Source organism: Rhopalosiphum padi, chromosome 2 (assembly GCF_020882245.1).
Source record: "Rhopalosiphum padi isolate XX-2018 chromosome 2, ASM2088224v1, whole genome shotgun sequence".
Taxonomy (NCBI): Eukaryota; Metazoa; Arthropoda; class Insecta; order Hemiptera; family Aphididae; genus Rhopalosiphum; species Rhopalosiphum padi.
In genome coordinates, this window is record NC_083598.1 from 3,408,273 (window position 1) to 3,431,992 (window position 23,720).

The 23,720-nt window shown below is 30.1% G+C and overlaps 1 protein-coding gene across 3 annotated transcripts in view; it reads left to right on the forward strand.

Annotated features, from left to right (window-relative positions):
- The window catches only part of LOC132921038 (single-minded homolog 2-like), a 45,061-nt gene that overhangs the window by 11,274 nt on the left and 10,067 nt on the right, over nt 1-23,720 (forward strand). The window contains exons 2-7 of one of the 3 annotated variants that reach the window (XM_060983850.1): nt 15,398-15,638; nt 17,855-18,031; nt 18,136-18,236; nt 18,575-18,664; nt 18,767-18,884; nt 18,954-19,048. In XM_060983850.1, the coding sequence (XP_060839833.1) occupies nt 15,530-15,638; nt 17,855-18,031; nt 18,136-18,236; nt 18,575-18,664; nt 18,767-18,884; nt 18,954-19,048 (690 nt within the window). In that variant the 5' untranslated portion in view covers nt 15,398-15,529. Of the gene's footprint in view, nt 1-15,397; nt 15,639-17,565; nt 17,744-17,854; nt 18,032-18,135; nt 18,237-18,574; nt 18,665-18,766; nt 18,885-18,953; nt 19,049-23,720 lie in introns of those variants that run through there. The other 2 variants (XM_060983851.1, XM_060983852.1) reach the window with 2 other exon arrangements.

The following is a 23,720-nucleotide window of genomic DNA, read 5'->3' on the forward strand; positions in this document are numbered from 1 at the left end:
CGCACGCGTAATATTATTCATACGATTAGCGCTCGGTCGACGTCGTAGCCACCGTCGTAGTCGTCAGCATCGCCGACGTCGCGTTTTTAATACATTTACGACAAATATTATTATTGCGCTCATTTCTTTTCGCGCAAACACTGCAATCGCAGCGAGTCCTTGCCTCCCCTACACCCATGACCCACACCCATCCCACCACCGATATAAACTAATCATAACAATAATCCGACTACGGTATTTTCATTTTTTTTCTCCCTTTATTTTTACGACTTGTTTGTTTTTGCCAACTAAGCCGATTGCCACTATATACATATATATATATATACTACTACACGCGTATACCTACTAAATATTTATTGTACAAGTCCGTATATATTGTGGTCCACACTCCACGCAGTGTTCAGAATCGTACGATTGTACGAAAACGATGACCATCGTATATAAAACATAAACATCCATAATCCATACACATCGTTTTGTTACACATAAAATATACTATACAGATTATATGGTATCGGGCAACTGCGGTTTCAGTTAGAAAAAAAAATAAAATATGAAAAACGAAACAAAAAAACTATACACTATAAACTCACCGGTAATATGACACGCGTTCGTTTTGTGTGTGTGTGTGTGTGTGTGTGTATTATTGTATGTTGTTAAAGTGCTGTCGAAGAAAAAGGCATAAAAAGTAATATTATAGTTGAACTCAACTCTCTGTTTAGGTGCAGTGCTTATAGGTATTAAAATTATATTATCGAAATCTACTTCACGCGAAAATCGATAAATTAAATATTATTATATATTTTTATTTGTATGAAATTACGCAAAAAAAAAAAGTCAACTATCAACCATCGTACTTACATTTTACACAGTTGTCGGATATATGTATTACATATATTATAAGTATATATATAACATAAATGGTAATCAATATTTATAATTTATTGTATAATTATACATTTTTCAGTACCTACATAAATACAGATTATACCCGTGACATTTTCAAAGTCTAATAGCCGTTAAAATAATCGTTCAGCGTAACGTGTTGGTAATCGGCACATCAGTATATCACACACTTTAATTACACAGTATACGTTGACATACTGTGTACACACATAATAATAATATATAAGTAATATACGTAATGCGTTGTTACTTGCTAAACTTTTTAGTTAAGATTTCGCTCTATACCTCGATTTCTTTCGTTGTGATTTATTGTACCTATTCCGCTATAGTGCTGTACCTGTCGTAAAAACAAACATGAATAATAAAGCTCTGCATACTAATGAGTGTATATATCATATTATATTCATATATTTTTTAACATAATCAGTAAAAACGTCTCGCTCACAATATCTGAATTCCCGTATCACTTTATAGAAATATTTAAAAGTATTCAAATTTTTCGCGCCCGGGATTTTCGATGTGACGGTTGTCTTATGAATTTTAATTTGGAAAATAAACACAAATTTCACACTTCAACAACGCATCACTTCACGAATTTGCGAAGGGCGATAGGAAAACGATTATTCGATAATTTAAAATGCCGAGGTTACCACCATGGAACTACGGGAGTGTATTCCATATACTTACATCGTAATATTTTCCATTGGTCAGTATTAAAAGATTCATTGAGAACTGGACGACGCGATGATCTTGAAGAAATACGTGGCCATGCTGCCGTTTTCCTTTAAAGCGCACTATTATTATGTTTAACAGCTTAACTATAGCCGGACTCACAACTACACCGTCCGTCGTATCGTAAGATTGTATATTATTATTGGTCGTTGTCATCGTGGTATCATTGACTAACCACGATATATCTGTTAAACCGGCTTAAGTGATATATTTTTACCTAAACAGTATTATTGTTTGATTCGATTAACAACAAGAACATTCCGAAAACGAACCACACGCGGAAATACAGCGATGACGACGACAGATTTAAGCTGTAGTGTAATCACAGCTCAAGTCGTCCGTCGTGTCGAGTGATTTTTATCGTATTCTGATTGGTCGTCGCGCAATCATATAGTATCACGACCTACTGGGAGTTGGGTCGAGCTCAATTTTTGGACACGACATGACAGACGACGTATAAATAGTTGCAATAAGCTATCGGCTTGATAATAATATCATAAGATTCGCCAAAGGAAACTATCGCGGTTACCCGATCGTAAGTAACATAAACCATATGGACGGCGGATTCAGTAACCGCGGTCCACTATATGTGAATACGGTAAATACTCGCGAGTAGGTAATTACCTATTATTGAACATCAGTCGCAGTGAACAAAACTCTGTCGTCCCATTTCACTCTCTCGATGCGGTCGATGAGGTATGTATGTGTGTGTGTCAAAACGGAGTTTCTTCAAACGCGTAGTAAGTACCGAAAATGTCAAACTACACATCGTCGTTGTCGTCCCGGCGAACTGTCGTTGACGGTTATGTAGTAAAATACATTTCACAATAAAAACGCGGCACGGCATACAACACGTCATACGAAATTCGGTGTATAGTGAATATCGATTTCATATTATTTCAAACGATACTGCGGAAACCGTCGTCAAAAGCTCGTTGTTCCTTCGTCGTACACTCGTGAGTCATAGGGCATCGTTTTCTATATAACGTGCAATGTGCGAATAGGCGTATTATAGACGTGTAATTATTTATATTTCTCGCGGCTGCATAAGCAACAGCGCATATAGTGATATACCAGCAATTTCAAAATTTCTTTAGAGCCGTCGAGTTACATCTCGCTGATGTACCGTGGTCTGGAAACTCGATGTTAACATTGTTATAAAATACTAAGGAGTAAGGACTGTTTGTGAATATTGCTCTTTTCTAAGTCTACGGAGATGGATTTTCAATGTTTTTTTATAGCACTATCGAACCCGACTATATATTTTTTTATCCGTGATGTACTTGTTATTTACAAAATATATACAGACACATACGTAGGTACTTCTACTATACAATATGTATTATTATGTTATCGTAATCACGTAAAATGAACATGAATTATTAAATACCAGTAATACCACAATAAATTATAAATAACGTTCGTAGAACACCGATGATGTTGAAAATAAGTTATAATTCTCAGGAAACAGGTGACGCGTTTCATCGGATTGGCGACGAGCTTATAAATTTACGTATGATCACTATGATATCCAAGATTCGTTTTGACGAAATTCCATCGCACATATGTACAATACTTGCGAAAATGACGCGAAAAAAGTTTGAGAATCATATTGATAGAGTTAAATGTTAATTGATTAAGAATCAATCGACGTCGCGTACACGGAGTAAAAGGTAGGTAACTATTTTTTCATTAAAATTAAGACTAACGCCTTCGAAAATATTGCAGTAACTCAATCGCAACTAACGTAAATAATCTAAACAGTGCTCTCTACATATAGAGTTGTGGCACAATGTCTGCATTAGTGACGTTACCTGTAAATTGAAAATATTCAACTTAACGCGACATGTCGACATGGCGTTGTGGAAACTCGGTTTTACTATTACACAGATGGCAGTGTTCTCGAAATTTGGGTATTTGCTTTCACCGTTATCATTCAAGAACACTCCTACACAATCCTACCCATTTTTTTGCGATTGCAGATGATGGGTAGCTGGCCGGTACACCCATTTACCCGCAATATTTTCTGTCGGTTTAATTAAACTCGTAGAAAAAACATGGTCATTGTCAGTCTTTTTCTCCGCGTCCACTATGCGCAGTTCGATTCTTGATCAAACAGTTTTCACGTTGTCATCTTTCAGAGCGTATTATAAATAGTAGTGTACTGGTGAGTACATTTCATCTGAACAAATCGTGTACATATATTTGCAAGCCTCATCATTTCCGGTTCAACGCAAGGCCCGTGTTCTGAGGACGACACTTTAAGGTAAGACACTCGTCATGCATCATAAATTCTTTGTAAGGATGACAGTTCAAGTTTATGAACAGACGGTTAAACGAAAACCTTTTTTTTCTTATATATGTTACGGGCAAAGTAAACAATTTGAGCATTTTCTACAATGCCCGGGCATTATATAAAATAGCCTTCGTATATTGGGCAATATAGATAATAGTATTGTCATAACATATGGCATTTTGATGTGCATAGTCGCTCAGCTGCTTTGCACTTACAGCACTTCCGTGTTTGGGACCTAACTGTCAATCACATTTAACTCTAAGTTTTTCACTGTACATTTTTATACAGTAAATAAACGAACAGAAAGATAACAGATATTAAGCAAACACGAGTAAGGTAGTTGACAGTTGTCGTTAAATTGATTAAACATATTTTTGACAGTCGTCTCAATATTGTCAATATCAAAAACAGTAATTTCCCAACGTCCACATCGTCATATCAAAAATAATAATTGGAAATTCGTCCGTAATTAGTATGTTATACTTGTGTCCGCAATTCGTATGCTACCTTTTTAAATTTCGTCCGCAACTTACATAATTTTTGTCACTTTGTCTGCAATTAGAAAACACCAAGAGACAGCACGGAAATTTTCCAATTTGGTTAAAAAAATATTATATTTTCTAATAATACAAATATATAATATTATTCATTATATTTTAACAATACTTAACTATGAAATATTATATTATCTAAATTGCCCAATATACGGAGGCCATTTTATATAATGCCCGGGTATTGTAGAAAATACCAAAATTGTATTATGTTTTGCCTGTAACATGTATACTCGTATTATGATTTTTAATTTTTAATTTTTATTAATTTTTATTTATACTTTATAGTATATTTATATTTTATACCAAATATTTCCATATTATTTCACCAAATATTTTTCTACGATAATTATCTATTAAGATTTAAGAGACAGTCATACATCCACTCAAATGACCGATTTTTGATGTTGACACTTGTTTAGGATTTATTATTTTTGTATATTAATACATTTATAAAAGTCAAGTTAAGTAGGTACACTTTAGTGAAATATAGTAACGTTATCTAGAAAGTCAATGTGTAATATTGTTATTATAATAATTTACACCTGAATATGGAGGACGGAGGTATATAGTGTATGACTATACTATACAATATAGTATTTAAAAATTTAAATTATATTTAATGTAAAACTATTAAAAACGATTTGTGGCTCGACAGCGTACATACCTACTTTACATTAAATATTTTAGGTAAATAAATTATATTAAATTTTATGAGTATACTATGAGAAAGACAGAGTATTGATGATTGTGGGGGGAAGGAGGCAAATATCCGTTTCACTTCTCAGTCTATTACACAGGTCGTCTTAGATTATTATAATCAAAAATGGTTTATTTGCTAAACAGTGTGAATTATATAGGTATGTCGGTGTATCTGCAGTATCTATTATACTATAATGCATAGTATTAGGTATCGTCATAGGATTTATACTTTTATGGTTGAACCCAAACAAGCGATAAAATTAATCTCAAAAATTTTCACATAATCTATTTGTAGCGTTCGAGTGTATAGGTGATATGTATTGTCTTTCGGATTTTTAAGTTTCGGATCGCCTGTCAAAGCAACGATATAATATATTAATATTATATATGTACCCTCCCTGAACTGCAACATTATATTTGCATTGTAGGTGGGTTTATAAGGTATAACATCTGTGCTGAGTTGAAAGCGGAATATTGAATCGGCCGGTGTCGTGAGTTTTTAAAACGTACCCGCACAAAAAACAATATACACATTACACACTGCACACATATAATATTATATTTATTAGTAGGTATGCGTTATATAAGGTTATGGGCGCGGGGGACGCGCAGAGTTATATACATATATAATGCCATTGTTTTTTATGGGGTCCAGACGTTATTTGTTTCGTTTTTATTTTTACGGGTTTTTATTTTGTTTTATTATTGTTGTTTTGTTTTCCATTTTTGTTTCCCGACTATGACAAATCGGTTCCAAAACGTATGCATAATCGATTTTCGGACACCTGTGCCTCGTCGTTCGACGAACGACGAAGGCGAACAGCTCACACACGTATATCATATGCATTATATTATAATATATAATATAATGTATAATAATAATAGTTTGTAGTCCGTACTATACTGCGCTTAAAATATATATATACATTATATACGTATACACACTGGACATAATTGATAACGACTGTGCGACGTTAACGTTACGTGAAATTAAATCAGTTTAACGCGCTTATCACACATACACGCGCGCGTTAGGCGATCGAAAAATATGTCGCGAGAAGGAAACTTAAAAATTTTCTGTTATAATAGTGACCGGCGTGGTTCCCGTCATCATCGTCGCCTCCGAACGAGTTATTACCGCACAATTTGTACCAGCGTATTGTAGTGTGAAACGCACCACATGATTTATAAACGTGAAAATGTATCGTATAGGTATCGCCAACATTTAATCGCGTTCTGGGAATGATGTAGCAGCGTAATGTAATAATTTAGAGATAATAGCGGAGGTCAGGGTCATTGTAGAGCTGGCCACGCCGCCGTTTGGATTTCTGCAAACACTATTAGACAGGTTCGTTTTTTTTATGCAAAACAAATTGCAATCAACCGATTTTAAATATTATTATTGCATAGACGCAGGCACACCTCTGTATACCCATGCGTTATATATTTACAGTATACTATATATTTTGTGCATTTGTAATAAAGCACACGCGTATTGTACGGATTACGTTTATGTAGTTGTTGGTTTCGCGATTTATGAGTGACCGTTGTGACTTGTGACGCGTACGGTAAATCGCAAAACGATAATTTATGACATCGATGACGGTGATGATGATTATGAATATACCACATTACCGTGGGGGGACACCTGTGACACGGCAGCATTTAAACGATGCGTACCTATATATATTATTATATAAATTATAGACAGTGCACACTGTAGACCGATACATCATATTATACATATGTGTGACCGATACAAATAACATGATTTGCGCCTCTACAGCAGACTACATTTCTACAACACGCGATTAATATTACCGTCCTTGCCCCTTGGAGTACATTTATTGTCGAATGACAAAATGTTACACGCGTTCGCATTGTAATACTGTAATAGTATATATTACATAAATTTACATTTATATATGCAGTCACAGTTGGTAGTAAAATGGATTTAAAGCAATTTCAATAATTTCATAAATCCTATAAATCAATCTAGGCAGCAGTTAATTAAATTGGATCTGTTGTAAAAATATGTTTTTAAGACATTATACTATACTGCAGAAGTGCAGACGCGTGCGTTATTGACAGGTTGCCACTCAAACTTGTCGTTAGACGTGTAGACGTATAGTCGTAATTATAATTATTGTAAATTCGGCTATTGAATAATAGTCACGGTTAAGTAACAATTATAGTATAGTAACAATAGTGACATAATGGAAATGCTAATACTTTAAAACGTAATTACTAATCAGTTATATCAATAGTTTTTAAATTTGGTGATAATAGTTATAAGTTGAAACGTATAACCTACATTTTATAAACTACAATAAATTATTTCGGTAGGCTACACGTTATTTCGGTTCCATTAACTATATTAGGATATATACCTACAATTCTTAATTTTATTACAACAATTGTAGTTATGTAATTATAAAATTAAATGCCAATTATTATTGTATAGATGTGGACCTGTGGTAATGTGGTTATATCGCTGCATAGGTGGGTACTATTGAAATGCCAGTTCTTTGTTCATACATAATACTATAATAGGTACATGCATGTTTAAAAAAATATTGAAATGTGTATTTTTTACTAACTAAAACTTAAATAAAATAATAATTTCAATTAAATCGTCATAAAATATGTTATATGATGGGTCAACATTAAAAATAAATAATAAAGGATTATCTACTTTATTTACAATCACTGTTGATAATTTATATTTTATGCTATAATTAACTTACATCTATTTAGTTATCCTAACTTAACTTTTTTTAAGAACGCAAGTTAATATGCACTATGCAGCCAGATTTATTTAATACATTAGTCGATTATTGGCAAATGTTGATAGAATGGCTGGAATAAAGAAATGTTTGATAGAAAACAAATTTGAAGGAAAAATCAGTATAATCATTGAACTAATCTAACCTTCCCTACAGCTGATCGCGTGGACCGGCCACCGACATAAAAAATTATAGCACCACACCTATTGGTGACAACCAGATAATGAAGTACGTACGTAAATGTTATATATGTAGTATATGCGATGTACGTAATATACCATAAACGCAATAAATATTGTACTCACGTTTAATTATATTCGATTCGACTGTCAAGTTTGATTTAAAATTTATAAATATCATTAAGCAATAAATTATATAAGAACACAATAATACTTATTGGCAATTTATTGCTAACATATTACATATTACATATATGAAACTATTCCATTCACACGTGGAGACTGCAACAGTTAAAATTTTATTGCGATATACACAATATTATAGTATTATTTAAGTATTAATTCGTTCATTTAATTTTAGTTTTAGATTCTGATCGATTGGAGTGATAAATGTATTATTCGTTTTACAAGCACAATGAAGTGTTTTTTTGTGTTTATGTTAACACGTTTTAGAGCAAAAAATATGCATACATTTTCAACTTTTATGGTATTTTTTTGGTAAAAAATTGAATAATGATTTAGGAGTCAATAATAGAGAAATTGAGTAGGTACATTACAAGATAATAACTGAAAAAAAAAATTATGAAAAACGGGAATATTTACGCAACACGTCCTATGTCAATTTACGATTCTGCGTACGTTGGTATTGACAATAACAATAAGATGTTATGTAATATTATAATAATTAATAATAAAATATACACGATGATTTTTTTAACCTAACCTAATCTAACCTTGTATAGTAGTAAAATAAATAACTATAATTTGCGTAGTGTATATATATATATATATATACTATGTATTTAAATTATGTATTATAAAATTTCCCTAGGCAAAACTGACACGTGGGACGGTGGTTCACGCTTAAAATCGTTTTTCATAAACAATGGTCTATTATTAAATTCAAATATTTAATTAAATATCTATTACAGTCCTCCACCTTATTACATCTAATGGCGAGGTACACTCAAAATTTACTATACAGTAAAACAGATTACCCGGCCCTTTTTAAATTTATATTTTACACATTTGTAAATTCGTACTATACATTCTAAATGTGACGTACTGCTGCACGATGCACTCTAAATAGATACTATTGTCCATTCATAACTTATATGTAATAATTTTAAGTACATATATATAATGGCTTTGGTATCTCTGCAACTGTATCATAAGTACCTACATACTCGTACGGTGTAGCGTACCGTTTGACGGGCCTTAAATGGATATATTATACAACGAAGTCTAGGATTTTTTTTATCAAATAAACTTAAAATTATATATAATATACATCTTAAGAATATTTTATTGCAACGTTAAGCGAAATGCCTGCCTAAAACATTAAAAATAACAATTCTGTAATATTTTCATGTACTATGTACAGTATACATTATATATGTATATGCCTTATGCTTACAATATACTTATTAGTTATTATTGACATAATATTAAGCAAATATATTTATATAAATTAACAAATAGACCTATTTGGACATGGATCAATCTGTTTGTTTGTGTGGATTAGTAATATATAAAATGAAAATTCTGGAAAATACCTGATTCAACACTAAAAAAATTTCAAAGGACGCTGCGGTTGTCTGAGTGCTAAAGAACAAATCTAGTACCTACCACTTATATTATACTGCATAGCACGAAAATCGTAACGCTTATTATCTTTCGTTTTTCCTTATTTCATATACCCATACGGCCATACGCGTATCATTAAAGGAATTTTTTGCACAACGCCAGTTAAATATGACGGTAGGTTAAATCATACGTCAATATTTTTATCGTAAAGTTTGGTTCAGAGCTACAGCGTCGTCTGCCGTGTCGTGAAACTATTTTATCATGTTCTGCGATTAGCCGTGGTTGGTAAATGATGTATCATTCATAAGCCATCGGATACCATGAATTTTCGGACAGAAATGACACTCTCCCGTTATCATGATGACCGTATTCTGCCGAAGGTTATGTAATCCGATTTACGTTAGAAAATAATTAATAAACTATTTTAGATATTTTTTGAGAGCCCCTTATATATATCAGTCATATTCTGCATTATTATTATCATTTCATCGCGGGCGGAACCCGTTATTCATAAAAACTCACCCTACATTTTTACGTGGGTTTAGAATTTGGTAATTATTGAAGTACAGATCAGTGTATATTGTAAAAATAAATGTCAAGTGTGAAGAAACTAAAAGCTTCACGAAATATAATTAGTTTAAGGCAAATAAAAAATGAAGAATTTATGGACACTTAACCAGTTTCGAGTTTGTGAAAAAATACCTATCTTTTTCGTATATGTCAAATATGTTAAAATATGTTTGCATTGTCGTACTTTTTAATTTTTATGTAATTTAATGCATAATTTTGACGCAAAACCTGTGGTGCTTCAGTGCTTGTAACCATTGCACTATTACAGTTTATACAATTATACCTATTATTCGTTTAATTTATTTATTCATTTAATATTCATAATAAATTTAAACAAAGGTTTTTAAACTCCGACTCGATTAACTTTTACAATACCATAATGCTATAATACTATGTTGTACTTACACACTGTGAGTTTAGTGAGTATCTTCAAATATAAATCTAGCTAAATGCAGTATAATAGCGTATATGTTGGAAAATACATCACTGGCTATGTGAGCAATATTAGTAAATATAAGATGAAAAATAATAGTTTATGATCAATATCTGTGATAAAATAATGCATATACCTATATAAATCATTAAGATTGATGAATTTAGGTTCGGGGGTTCTCAATACAAATCTAAAATAATTTTTTTGACGGAAATTGAAATATAACCTCTAGCGGATAACGGTTATGAAGATAACGAACTTGGGTCACTTAAAAAGAAAACGGAAACCCCCAAAACTTCCAGAGTTGAGTCGAACTTAACTTTTTGACATGACATTACATACAGATGACGATATAGCCGTGAACCTGTCTTAATATAAATAACATAGGCTTTGAATTACCGGTAAAGCAGTAAAGAATCATTTATCAAATAAAAAATTCTTATAATTTAAACTTGATAACCGATTACGATAATATGTGTAACGTACTTACATGATAAATTATAAAAAAAAAATAACCGCGATTATACGATAATCAAATAACCGTACGGGTTTTCGGAGCGCATGTGAACAGTAATATTTCGATAAAAAACATTAACGGGCTAATGCGTTATTTTTAATCGGTGTTATGCAAAAACACTACATACGATTTCGTACGATTGCGAAAATGGTTAAAAGTATGCCACACCCGCATTTGTTGTCTCCGTCTTACAAGTGTGTATCATAGCAAATTTACGCTCAGGTTCAGTTTTGTAAGTTAAAAAATTAGAGTGAATTGACTTATTACGAAACTTAAAAATGTCTGTGTTTATGTGTAGATTTTTTACGATAGTTAAATTTTAAGCGAGTAACGTTTATAAAATAGTGTGATTTAAAAATGATCATAACTCGCTTAAGATGACGTCTCACCCGCATGTATTGTCTCCGTCTTACACACGTACGACATAGTGAATTTTCGTTCACCAGTTTCAATAGTGTGCTTTTAGTTTTAATATTCTAGTGAATTGACTTATTATCAAACTTTTAGGTAAGAACGCGTCTTCTTAAACCCTGAATTATCGTAAAAAACCGACATAGCATAATATGAATTTTGATAATTCCCTTACCATTAAATTTCTTAATAGGTTATAATGTACTCCAATATTAAAATTAATGAAACTAAACGTGAATTGCTATTTGCTATTTTTGCCGACCTTAAATTTGTTCTGTTACGCACTTGTAAGACGAATACGAGGGTGTAGTTGTGTAGTGTCATTTATAAGGAACTAAATATGAATACAGACGCAGAACTCATGACACTATATTTTTCGATTTATCATTACACGACTCGACTGCAAATATAGAAGATGTTAATAATAATAAAAATAATTTCATATTACAATATTTGTTATCATAACAATTATAAACGCGAAAATTCCATAAAATAAATGTCATTCAAAGTGATCACCTCCTATACTCCCTATAGAAATTAACTGCAGTAGCAACCCCATTAATACCTACGTTTCTAGTTCCCGTGTATAATACAGCGTTATATTTTAATCATGCTTGATAAACCGTTATGCATAAACTATATATTTTTTATTTTTTTTTAATATATTCCTATTAGTTTTGAGATTATTTTTAAATATCGCCTCGTCACCCTCTACTTGAATTCTACATTATAATCATTATATATTGGAATGAGTCCAAAAATCTTATATTTATGTAGTTTTGCAAAAGGACTTTTTAAATATTTTCCGAGAAATAACGAAAAAAGGAAAAAGGGAATAGAAAATAGTATGCAAGTAACTAATTTTAACATAATTTTAATCCATACAAATCGCTATCAGTGATACTGTTGATTAGAAATCGATCAAGTACTTATCGCTTTTCAAAAATAATACATATTACATAATTTATTTGTTATAACACTTATAATCTATAAGCATTTTAAATTGAAATATTTAAGAAATTGTATATGAAAAATACGATTTTGTTTATTTAATTCTGATTCAAAAAATATTTGTAGTAGTAATTTTAAAGCTAGTAATATGTACACATTGTTAATTGTTATGTTGTATGCATATTGCAATGTTCAATATATTTATTTACGAATTTAGCTACACTTGCATTCTACGTCGGTATTGACGGTATTGACTTATTATAATTATTATAACTTATAAGTTAATAAAAATATAATACTAATTAGTAATTTAAAATATGATATATGCGTTAATTTTGTCAACAATTAGTACAAATTTGACATACCGTATTGCTAATAAAAAGATAAAATAATAAAGTTTAGTATTATCATTGATTATAAATACACTATAAATAGTATTATAATTAATGGTTATACGTTATAACTTATAAATTTGAACCATCAAAACATAAGGTTTCTCAAAATTAAAAATATTATTTTCTGTAGTGTTGGCTGTTAAGATCTTTTAACCGACGCATCCGTCTTGATTTGATATGCCTTGTTCAGACGTCAATGTACACTGCATTTAATTTGCATATATTACACTTGCATAATTTATCTATACTTGCTTCATTTAAAACTATTATTTAACGACATCCGGAGTACCTATTTATAGTTATTTATTATTATTACACAAGTTAAGGTTATTTATTTGAAAAAATAAAAACATTTTGTCCAATTGATTTAAAATCATCGATTGTTTTTTTTTTTTTAATATTACGTATGTCATCGTAAACAATACTAATTTACTATTTACTTATTTACTACCATTTCGAAATATTATTTCATGTCGAAACGTATTTTTTTATTTTTTAGTTCATATTTACATGATATTTTTATAAAACGCAATTAAATATACAAATATTTTTTCAGCACTATTTATCCGCGACTCAAGTGCATGGATTATTTTTAATACGATCAAAGAGAGCTTTAGCCTTTTATTTATCGTTGGGTGGGTGTCTCGCACGGTATGACAACCCGAAATGGTATATAAAGGGTAGCAGATTTTTACCACCCATTGGCAATTGAATTCAATTACATTTTACAAATCCCACATAAGCACTCGTGTTGTATAAGAGAGGGAAGTATGAGTGTTTTTCTTGTACACTAGTCCCTCTCTGTAGTCTGTATACGCACGCGACGAGCCCTACACATCCCTACATCCCACCATCACACTCGAACCGTATTATTATAATGGTTGATCTTTTGGACGTGTGCCGGAATTATTTCGGTCCCCGGAATCAGTGTTCGTATGTATGTTTGTACTCTTCAAAATTCTACTGAATAAAATTCGTTCAGTAGATTTGAATGCAAAAACATACGTTTTCATAATATTTTCAACATTTTTTTTTCGTGTATGCTTCAAAAACATTATGGTTTAAATAAATGAGAATCAAAATTGGAGTTAAAAAAAACCTTCTGCCAAAAAAAATAATTTATTATTGTTATTATATACGTACACCTATATATAATGGTATAACATATATCTATTATATTAAATATGAAGGTCTCTGAATTTTGGTAAAATAACCAACGAACAAAATATTTTATAAGCCATCCCTTTATGTGCTAAAATTTAAGTACCCCTATAATAAAGCTCATTCTAAAGGATTATAAACTATATATACATATATGCATTTATTATACATCCTGTGATAGCCCCGATTTAAAATTATTATTGTTCTATAGTTTGTACATTCTAAGTATAATAAGTATTCCAAATACCAATAGTTACACTTTATTTTTTCTTTATAATTTACATAATGTGCCATTCAATTTCTAACAATTAGTACAGTGAGTTGTGAGTGATCGTCACCTTAAAACTAACATATTTAAATAAACTACTATATATAGGTTGATAGGTACTAATAATTGTTAAGTTGTATTACTTATCCATAATAATACTTTTCCATAATATAATTATTAATTAAAATCATATTGAGGAGCGGTTATTTTAAAAAACATACTGAGGAGTACCTACACAACAATTTATTCCATATTATTGTTTAACGCTCTGATTAGTATTTAAATAACAATAATTTTGTACTAAATATTTAAAATGTGTTGTTAATATTATCTTTTATTATCTAACCTGTAACAATACAAATGTATAAATGTTCATACTGTATAATATATATTTCAAAATAATAATATTTGCTTGTTGTAGTAAAATGTACCTATATAAATACAACTGTAGAACCATTTATTATATACTATATAGTATATACTGCATGTATAGTATATGTGTGATCATATATATAGCATATATAAATATGTATACATAGTATTCTAGGTATTGTCATATAACTGTTGGCTTATAATTTATATACTGTATTCAGCGGCGGCAACACGATGAGCAAATAATACGTTTTGTTTTGTTCATCTTCGACCTAAATTTTACCTGTAAACTCAATGGATTTCCTACTAAAATCCTCCCTACAATATAAAATCGTATAAAAAAAAAATGTGTTTTTAAAAAAAGACGGGACCATCAATAAAATACACATCTGTTCGTAGAATGACTTCTTCCGAAAGGTTTTGGCCGAACAATACCTCCGGTCAGCCAGACTGTTAGGAGCCCAAAGGTCCCGGCGACCCAATGTCTACCTTTTTCGCCCCCTCCACCGTGCCATCAGCCGTTCATACCTGGTGTGCGTCTATTATGTTTTTGAAATTTCTCCGTTCTGTCGGCATATAGGTGTACATTCGTTTTTGGCGGTGCCCGCACTGCAGTGCAGGTCTAGTGTTTGTATAGTATTCGACAGTCTGTAGAACTGTGGTGGTGGTCAGTGAGTGAGTGTGCTTCGACCGTCAAACGCAGTTTTAATACATGTGCCGGGAAAACGTTCTGTCACCGGCAATCGGGACTATGTGCCAAGAATTGAAAATGAAAACCAAAAGGAAATGTTACAGAAAATCCCCGTTGCCGATGCCCAAAGGTACAGTACATATATAATAATAATGTATGTTTCACGTTAGTATAATACGTTTGATTTAAAATTTTTTTTGCAATTTCCCTTCTACTTTATTATAATTTTATTCATTATTTTTTTTTATCAGTACACTGGTGGGTACCCTATAGTGATATATTCGAGTACGTGGTCTGGAAACATTTTTGCTTAAATGGATTTTGATTGTTAGTAGATAAATCACGTTTTCGCGATCCGAGTGCGTCACCCGTTTACCGCCGTCGCACGTGCGCCGACGCGCCGGCGGTTTGCCCACTTTTCTCGGTCGGTCGCGTTAAAAAAAAGTGCGCACGCCAATGGGATGAAATAGTAAATACCTAAGTTTTCTTGTTCACACACATCGGGTCTATAAATAATTGTATTCAAATTTACTTACGCACATAATATTACAAGTCGAAACGATTTATTTAAATTCTTTTCGGAACCCGAATAAATAAAGTTGTTTTACGTTATTTTTTATTATGAGCGCATTCGTTACGAACAACAAAAGAAAAATAATAGGTGAAATAATAGAGTTTACACATGAATTATGACGATTATATATATGTATAAAAAATTGAGAAAAGTGTACATTATCCTTACTATTCTGTCATTTTTAAAATGTCTAAAATACACACATACATATAAATGTTATGTTTATTGTATACTTTTACAGTGTATGAATAATTATCTTTATTTTTTTTTATTTGATTTAAGAAATTATTATAATTTATAACTTATAAGCATTGAACTATACAAAATACAGTTACTTATTATTAGTACTATACACCTAATCAATGTTATCCTTCACGAACTGTCCAATACAAAAACTACAGCTTATCTTTAGCAACGTTTCTATAGCGTTAATATTTCACTTCTTAGTATAATCGTATCAAATAATTTTTGTTTTGTGATGTAATAAAACTTCTAATTAACCTGTTGTTGAATATGGTTATTTTTCTACTGTACAATATTTTGCACTTATGTTACATGGTTGTTAAATTTATACTTCCATTGTAACACATTAGAGTAATACTTCGAAGCTAATTTTATCGCATTATACACATTTTGTACGTTCTCCTTATTGCGCTCGTGAAAATGACGTTATCGCATAATGTTTTGAGTAAGTCATACAATATTACTGTAAAAAAAAAAAATGCTTTAAATGTTTTACACCGGTATTACACCATACAGTCAGGCAAGCAGCTATATTTAAACATTGGATCTAGGTAGTGGATGTACTTAAAATTTGTACTACGATTAAATATGTTACATTAAATTCAATATGCATAGGTAGATATTAAATTATTTTTTTATTTATTAACACGAAATCAATTTGAGTATAACGCTTAAATTACAAATTAAACTAGTTACTAATATGAATTATGTATATGATTCATATTTTATTTGTAGTTATTGTTTACTATATTAGTATAATATTAATAATTACCTAACCATACACTAAAATTTGAAATAGATAGAATTATTGTATTGTTATTTTATAATAAAATATGATACCTTATAGTTAATTAAAACAAAACAGTATGATAATACTAATGATACTAGAGACAATTTTTAATAGTATGAAATTATACGATCATCGTTTATGTTCATCATTATTTATCAATAATTTACATTAGATTCCATGCGAAAAATCATTCTCTATTCTATGTAGGTACCTATATGGCTATATATTTATAATTAGTGTTTCACTATTAATTATTTTTATACCAGAGGAAAATGACCTGCCTTAGACTCGAGGTCAACGTTTTTTCTTTAATTTATAAATATAAACATATAATACGTAAAAGACTAGGAAATAAAACAAAGTGACCATTTTATAAACAATGTCCAAACCTGGTGTCAAGGTTGCTTTAGTAAACAAACTGTGCTATGTACTATGTAGTCAAATTGTTTTAGTTCCGATAGTTTGTGTAGTTGTCTCGGTGAGTCAGTGTCAGATAGAACTGGTTTTTGTTGCTACAGAATTCATAATTTTCAGCCATGCATCTAAATTTATTTTTAATAAAAAAATAGCGTTTAATTTATGTGTGCATTATTGAGGAAAAACGTGGAATTCAAAATGCACGCCGGTGGTAATATATTGCACTCGATGTACTGCAGTCGGAGAACTGATTCAGTTTATGTAAATATGGGTAAATTGATTATTAATACTCGTGACTTTTTACTTGTTTTCGGGTCTATAGAGATGAGAGAGAGGAGCAGGAATGCGGCAAGGACACGTAGGGAAAACGAGAACGCCGAATTCCTAGAGTTGGCCAAACTCTTGCCATTACCGGCGGCCATTACTAGCCAATTAGATAAAGCTTCAGTCATCCGGTTGACCACTAGCTACTTAAAAATGAGACACGTCTTCCCTAACGGTAAGAACAACACGCGTTTTATTCTTATCTGTACTCAGAATTCGTTTGAAATGTTAATTCTTAAGTACTTGGAACTAATACTTATTACACCTATCATAATTTAGGCTTAGGTGACGCTTGGGGTGCAGCGACTCCAGCAAATCATGCGAAAGAAGCTTGCATTAAAGAGCTGGGTTCATATCTACTACAGGTAAATATATTAAAGGTAATTAGATAAAACGGGTAAAACTATAATTCGTGATAATTCGGAAATAAAATGACAATGGTTTGTTTTTAATTTCCTAATTATTTTTTTCAAGCATTGCAGATTGTGTTTAATCAATGATCAAGCTAATGACAAATCATAACTGTACAAATATTTTACAACATATTTTTTTTATTAATAATATAAATATATAATTTGTATTGATCCACTTTTTTTTAGTTTTTATACCATTAGCTTCTGAAAAACTATTGACATGTGTTTTTCTAAAGCTATATATTCTATAATTAAAATTATAATTGTATAATTCTTATAATATTTACCTATGTTTTTATTTGTAGAGTCTTGATGGTTTTATATTCGTCGTAGGCGGCGATGGGAAGATTATGTATATATCTGAAACAGCATCTGTTCACTTGGGGTTATCGCAGGTATATAAAATATATTGTTGTATTATAATAATATAACAGATGTTTTGACACTTATTAATTATTTAATCAATTTTTAATTTTGATTCATATTATTTCGTTAAGGTGGAATTGACTGGCAACAGTATATTTGAATATATTCATCAAGCTGATCATGACGAAATGATATCAGTGCTTAGTCCACCTCTTCCTCAAAATCTTCCAGCGGAGAATATGATGATGAGTATGTTATTAAAAAACACTATAAACATATTTTTTTTAAATGACTGGTTCTAAAAAAAAAAAATTTTAGATTCGACCGTGTTTGAACTTCAACGTGTATTTTTTTTACGAATGAAATGTGTATTGGCAAAACGGAACGCAGGACTTACCACAGGAGGATACAAGGTAAATTATAAATATATATTAAGTATATTATGTAGTTATAATTTATAAATAAATTAAGTTAAGAACATAAACAAGTACAATTGATGATTCGTTTTTGATTGTGATTGTTAGTATTATTTATACTTAATGAAAGTATAGGATCTGTTTTTAAAATATTAATTTTAGAGTAATATTTGAATAGTCAAATAGTTATGTGATATCACATATTATTAGGTTTCAAGCATAAAAATAATGTTTTAAAAAATATTTAAGAAAACGTTTTCATGTTTATAAATTAACTAAAAATTAATTTTTGAAAGCTATAAGTTTAAAAGTTAGGTTATGGTGGTATTCTGCAATTTACTTAATGTTTGAACATTTAGTAATTATCACTCGTTGATGATAATATATTAGCTAATACTATAATAGTATTAGCTAATAAAATAGAGTAAATTTAGTAAAGAGGGTTGGTACAGAAAATTATTAGAAAAATAGTTATTTTTCCATAGTATTGCAGACCTATAATATGATGTAACTTTTAATTATATATTATTAATGATATATAGGTATATATTAATCATAGTTGAATATTATAAAAAATATTTATTTATAAGAAATATTATAAATATTTACTACTTATTCAAATTTAAGCTAATAGGTTTGGTCATTCCATGTTACGTCATTATATCGGTGTATATATCTCAGTGACTAGGTTAACAAAATGTTGGTACAGTTAATATTATTTTTTGATTCCTATTGGTCATAAACTCATAAGATACGGTTTAATAATTAATAATAAATAATAATAGCAAGATTATTCTTTTGGTTATTGATTGTAAGGGCAAAAAGTAAATTTATTATTGTAAATAGATTTATAAAAATATTAATACAAAGTATACAATTGATACATTGGTATAAATTACAAACATAATGTTGAATAACTTTAAAAAATAGTTCTTATCAATTTTTGGAGGTATTTCATCAATTTTATACTGTTATCAAATTTTATATAAATGTAACTTACATATCAACACGTAGGTGATGTAAAATTATCTATCTTTGGTGTAGGTACGTGAGGTCGTGAGATAATGATAAAAAAAATTAAAAACAATTTAACATATTATTTTATTTTTTAATTATAAGGATAAAGAGTTCTCTGCAATTATCACGACAAACACGAAGAAACAAAGCTATACCTGTGGGTTAATGACATTTAATATTATTGTTGTACTGAATCACTAACTACAGCCTAAACAATAAAACTATAAAATGGTCTGGTGGCAGTTTAAACACTTATTGCCAATACAAAACCTGAACGTGTTTACTTTTGTAATTTACTATTCAGTCATCTTGTACATGTCATAAATGAGCGTATATAAGCTAACAAGGCGAAAATATCAATATTTAAATTAAATTAAAATCAATATTTAAATTGTAAATAATCTCATTGCAGTATTGAAATTATTTATTTTTTCACTAGGCATCAATCGATAAATGGATATAGATAAAAATTATAATTATAACTTTTTTAAATGTAACTTTAAGATACACAGTTAAAGTTTCGAATAAATAATATAGGTTATGTACAGAATAATTTACGTAGCTTTAATTAAATTCAAACAATTACATTACAAATAAATCATTATTACAATGCAACAATTTCAATTTTCAACTAATCGTAGTAGGTATCTGTATGGTTTATAATGTAAAATTTTACTGCAGTAATTGTTTTTAACAAAACATTATCTAATTAATAATTAAAAACAAATGTTTATAAAATAATATATTTTATGTATAATAATAATAATAATAAGTAAAGTTAAAAATAGTTTTATGTGTAAACAATAATAATGCATATAGCATGTAAACAATATGCAATAACCTTCACCATTATTATACATTTAAAATAATTGTATACATAATATAAGAATTTTATTGTTTATCAAAAAAAAAAAAAAAAATAGTGATATAAAAATATGAAATAGATATTGTAATAGTTTTTGTCGCGTTTAAATATATTTATTATTTTTATACAATAATAAACGTTCATTGTATTTTCCTAACTTTACAAAATAAATATAACGGACACAAGTTTTTTTAAATTAGTCGTGTGTGGATCGTCTTAACGATCGTGTAAAATTCTTAACTACTATATTATATTATTATGTTATATCGACATGTGCGTTGTGTATAATTTGTGTAGGTATGTAATTTCCGTGGCGTATTAGAAAAATAGAAAACACTAATCAACTATAAAAAACTGTGGAACGACTATTAATCGTTTATTACACATATTCTATATCATTTATTGAATTATATTGATGGATATAATAAACTTATTACCTACCACTGGTCGAATTATAACCAATTGAAGAAATATATTGAGGAAATGCGAGTGAGCGAACATAATAACACAAACACGCAATGGATGTACCTATTAATCTTCCTAAAACTTTTTTCTTTTAAACAATTAATAGGTATTTTTTTATGCGTATTGGCGTTCAGTTTCATATTTGATACGATCGGTACACTTAATAAACAGTATAAACTATCAAGTTCATCATTCGAAATACAAATAACCATTTACATGAAAACGTCACTGTATTCTTTGAATTGCCATTTGCTTTTAATATAACTGTGGAATTTAATGATATAGATTTTAATTACCAATGTTTGAATTGGAAGAACAGAGTAAGGGGGTGAAATCTTTTCTAAAAAAAGAGCTTATTCTAAGAAAATAGTTTTATTTCATTTTACTGTAATCTCTTGGTGCGTAAAAAAATTCACAACTTAAATATTAATTTAAAAATGACTAAAAAAAATAGAATACTAAAAAGTACTGTAACGTGTGTTATCACTTGACAATCAATGCAATCAACTAGTTTAGAAAAAAAATATTACGTAAACAGCTATCATTAGTATTATTTTCATAGCTGCAGTTGTAGGTGTAGGTATACTACATAAATAACAATAATTGAATAATATAATATCTATGTGAATAATTTGTTTTTTCTTTTGCACATTTTTTTTTAATAAAGTATAATTAACTAAAATATGAAAATACAGAATTCTAATCGTTTCGTCCTCAGCATCCCATTTAGATTAAAAAAAATCATTAAATACCCAAAAATATTAAAAAAAAACAAGTGTTAGGTGTCCCCCAAAATCATTCTTCCCAATTAAAGTACTATACATAATAAATACGCACTGATAAACATCGTAACATGCATATACTTTGTAAAATAAAATAATATGGTACAGATACCTATTAATTCAATATCCTAATTGTTCGCGGCTTATGTTGAATAGGTGTAATAATATTGAAAATATAGATAGATTTCATTTTTTGTATACAACCCTGCAGGTTATTTTCGATCACTTCTTATTATTTTGATTTTACGTTTGCTCGGTATTGATTTTTATACTACGTCTAACTACCGCCATAAAATCAAAATAGATTTTTTTACGTCACAACACTGCGTAGTATAAAATGTACGTATTATACGTGAACGTGTTAAAAACTTAAAAATTAAAAGCATTTTATATAGGTATAGTACCAGTTTTTGTTATAACCAAAAATATATCTTGCATCATGGCTGTATATTGTATCATATAGTATTGTATACTTAATTTTAAATGCTTCGCACGGTCAATGCTAGGATTTATAATATGTGTCTATTACATTATAAACCATTAAAATATTATACACATCGAATTTGGATAGCACTATATATTAGTATAGTTACTGCGAGTATTGGTCGTATACTTATATTATAATTTAATATTATACGTTTTTCTTTCCCTAGACATAGCAAAGTTTCATACATTTGATTTATGATATATATATATATATATAATGTACATTTTTTTGTTGTTGCGGACGGCTTAAGTGTAGGCCATAAAAATCACTCGTGTGCCCTGGCGTGTGTTCGTGCATACATTACGGAGCTAATGCTTACGCATATATAGGCTCATATAACAAACGGGCGCGTATTGCTGCAGCATTATAATAAATATACATGTATATAATAATATATACAATATATTATATAAATATATACCTACACATCACGGTATATATGTGTGCCGTGTCGATTGTTATAATATACGTAATAATATAACATAATATTATACAATATACATATGAGAGGGCAGGATATGGGATGAAAGGAGCGGGGAAAATAAAAAGGAGTGAAATAATAAAATACAACGGGCGGCGGCGCCATGTTGCGGGGGCCCAGGTGTGCGCGCGCGAGTGAGTTTAATCGCCGCCGTATATTTACCTGTGTTTTCGGCCGTCCGTTTGCCATTGGCCGCGCTCGCCGCGGGCGTCCTCGCAACACTCTTCGAGAGTCCTCCTCTTTTTCAGTATTTTTTCCCCATTACTTCTTCTTCCGCAGGACGATCGAATTCGCGTACCAGGATAATTTGTAAAACGCGCGATATCTATTTATCTAGCCGCACAGAGGCTGCGCATATTACACAGCGGTAGGTACGTCGGTACGTGTACTGCTGACGGGTGGGCCTATTTAGATGATTATCGTATAATATTACATATTATTGTCTTAACGTACACAGGAAAACTTGAAAAATCGGAGGTCCCTATAATAAATACTTTATTGGATACCATTTATTGCAGGTATAATATGTTTACATGACGTTACGTTGGATAACGCCTATTTAGATTCTTTTT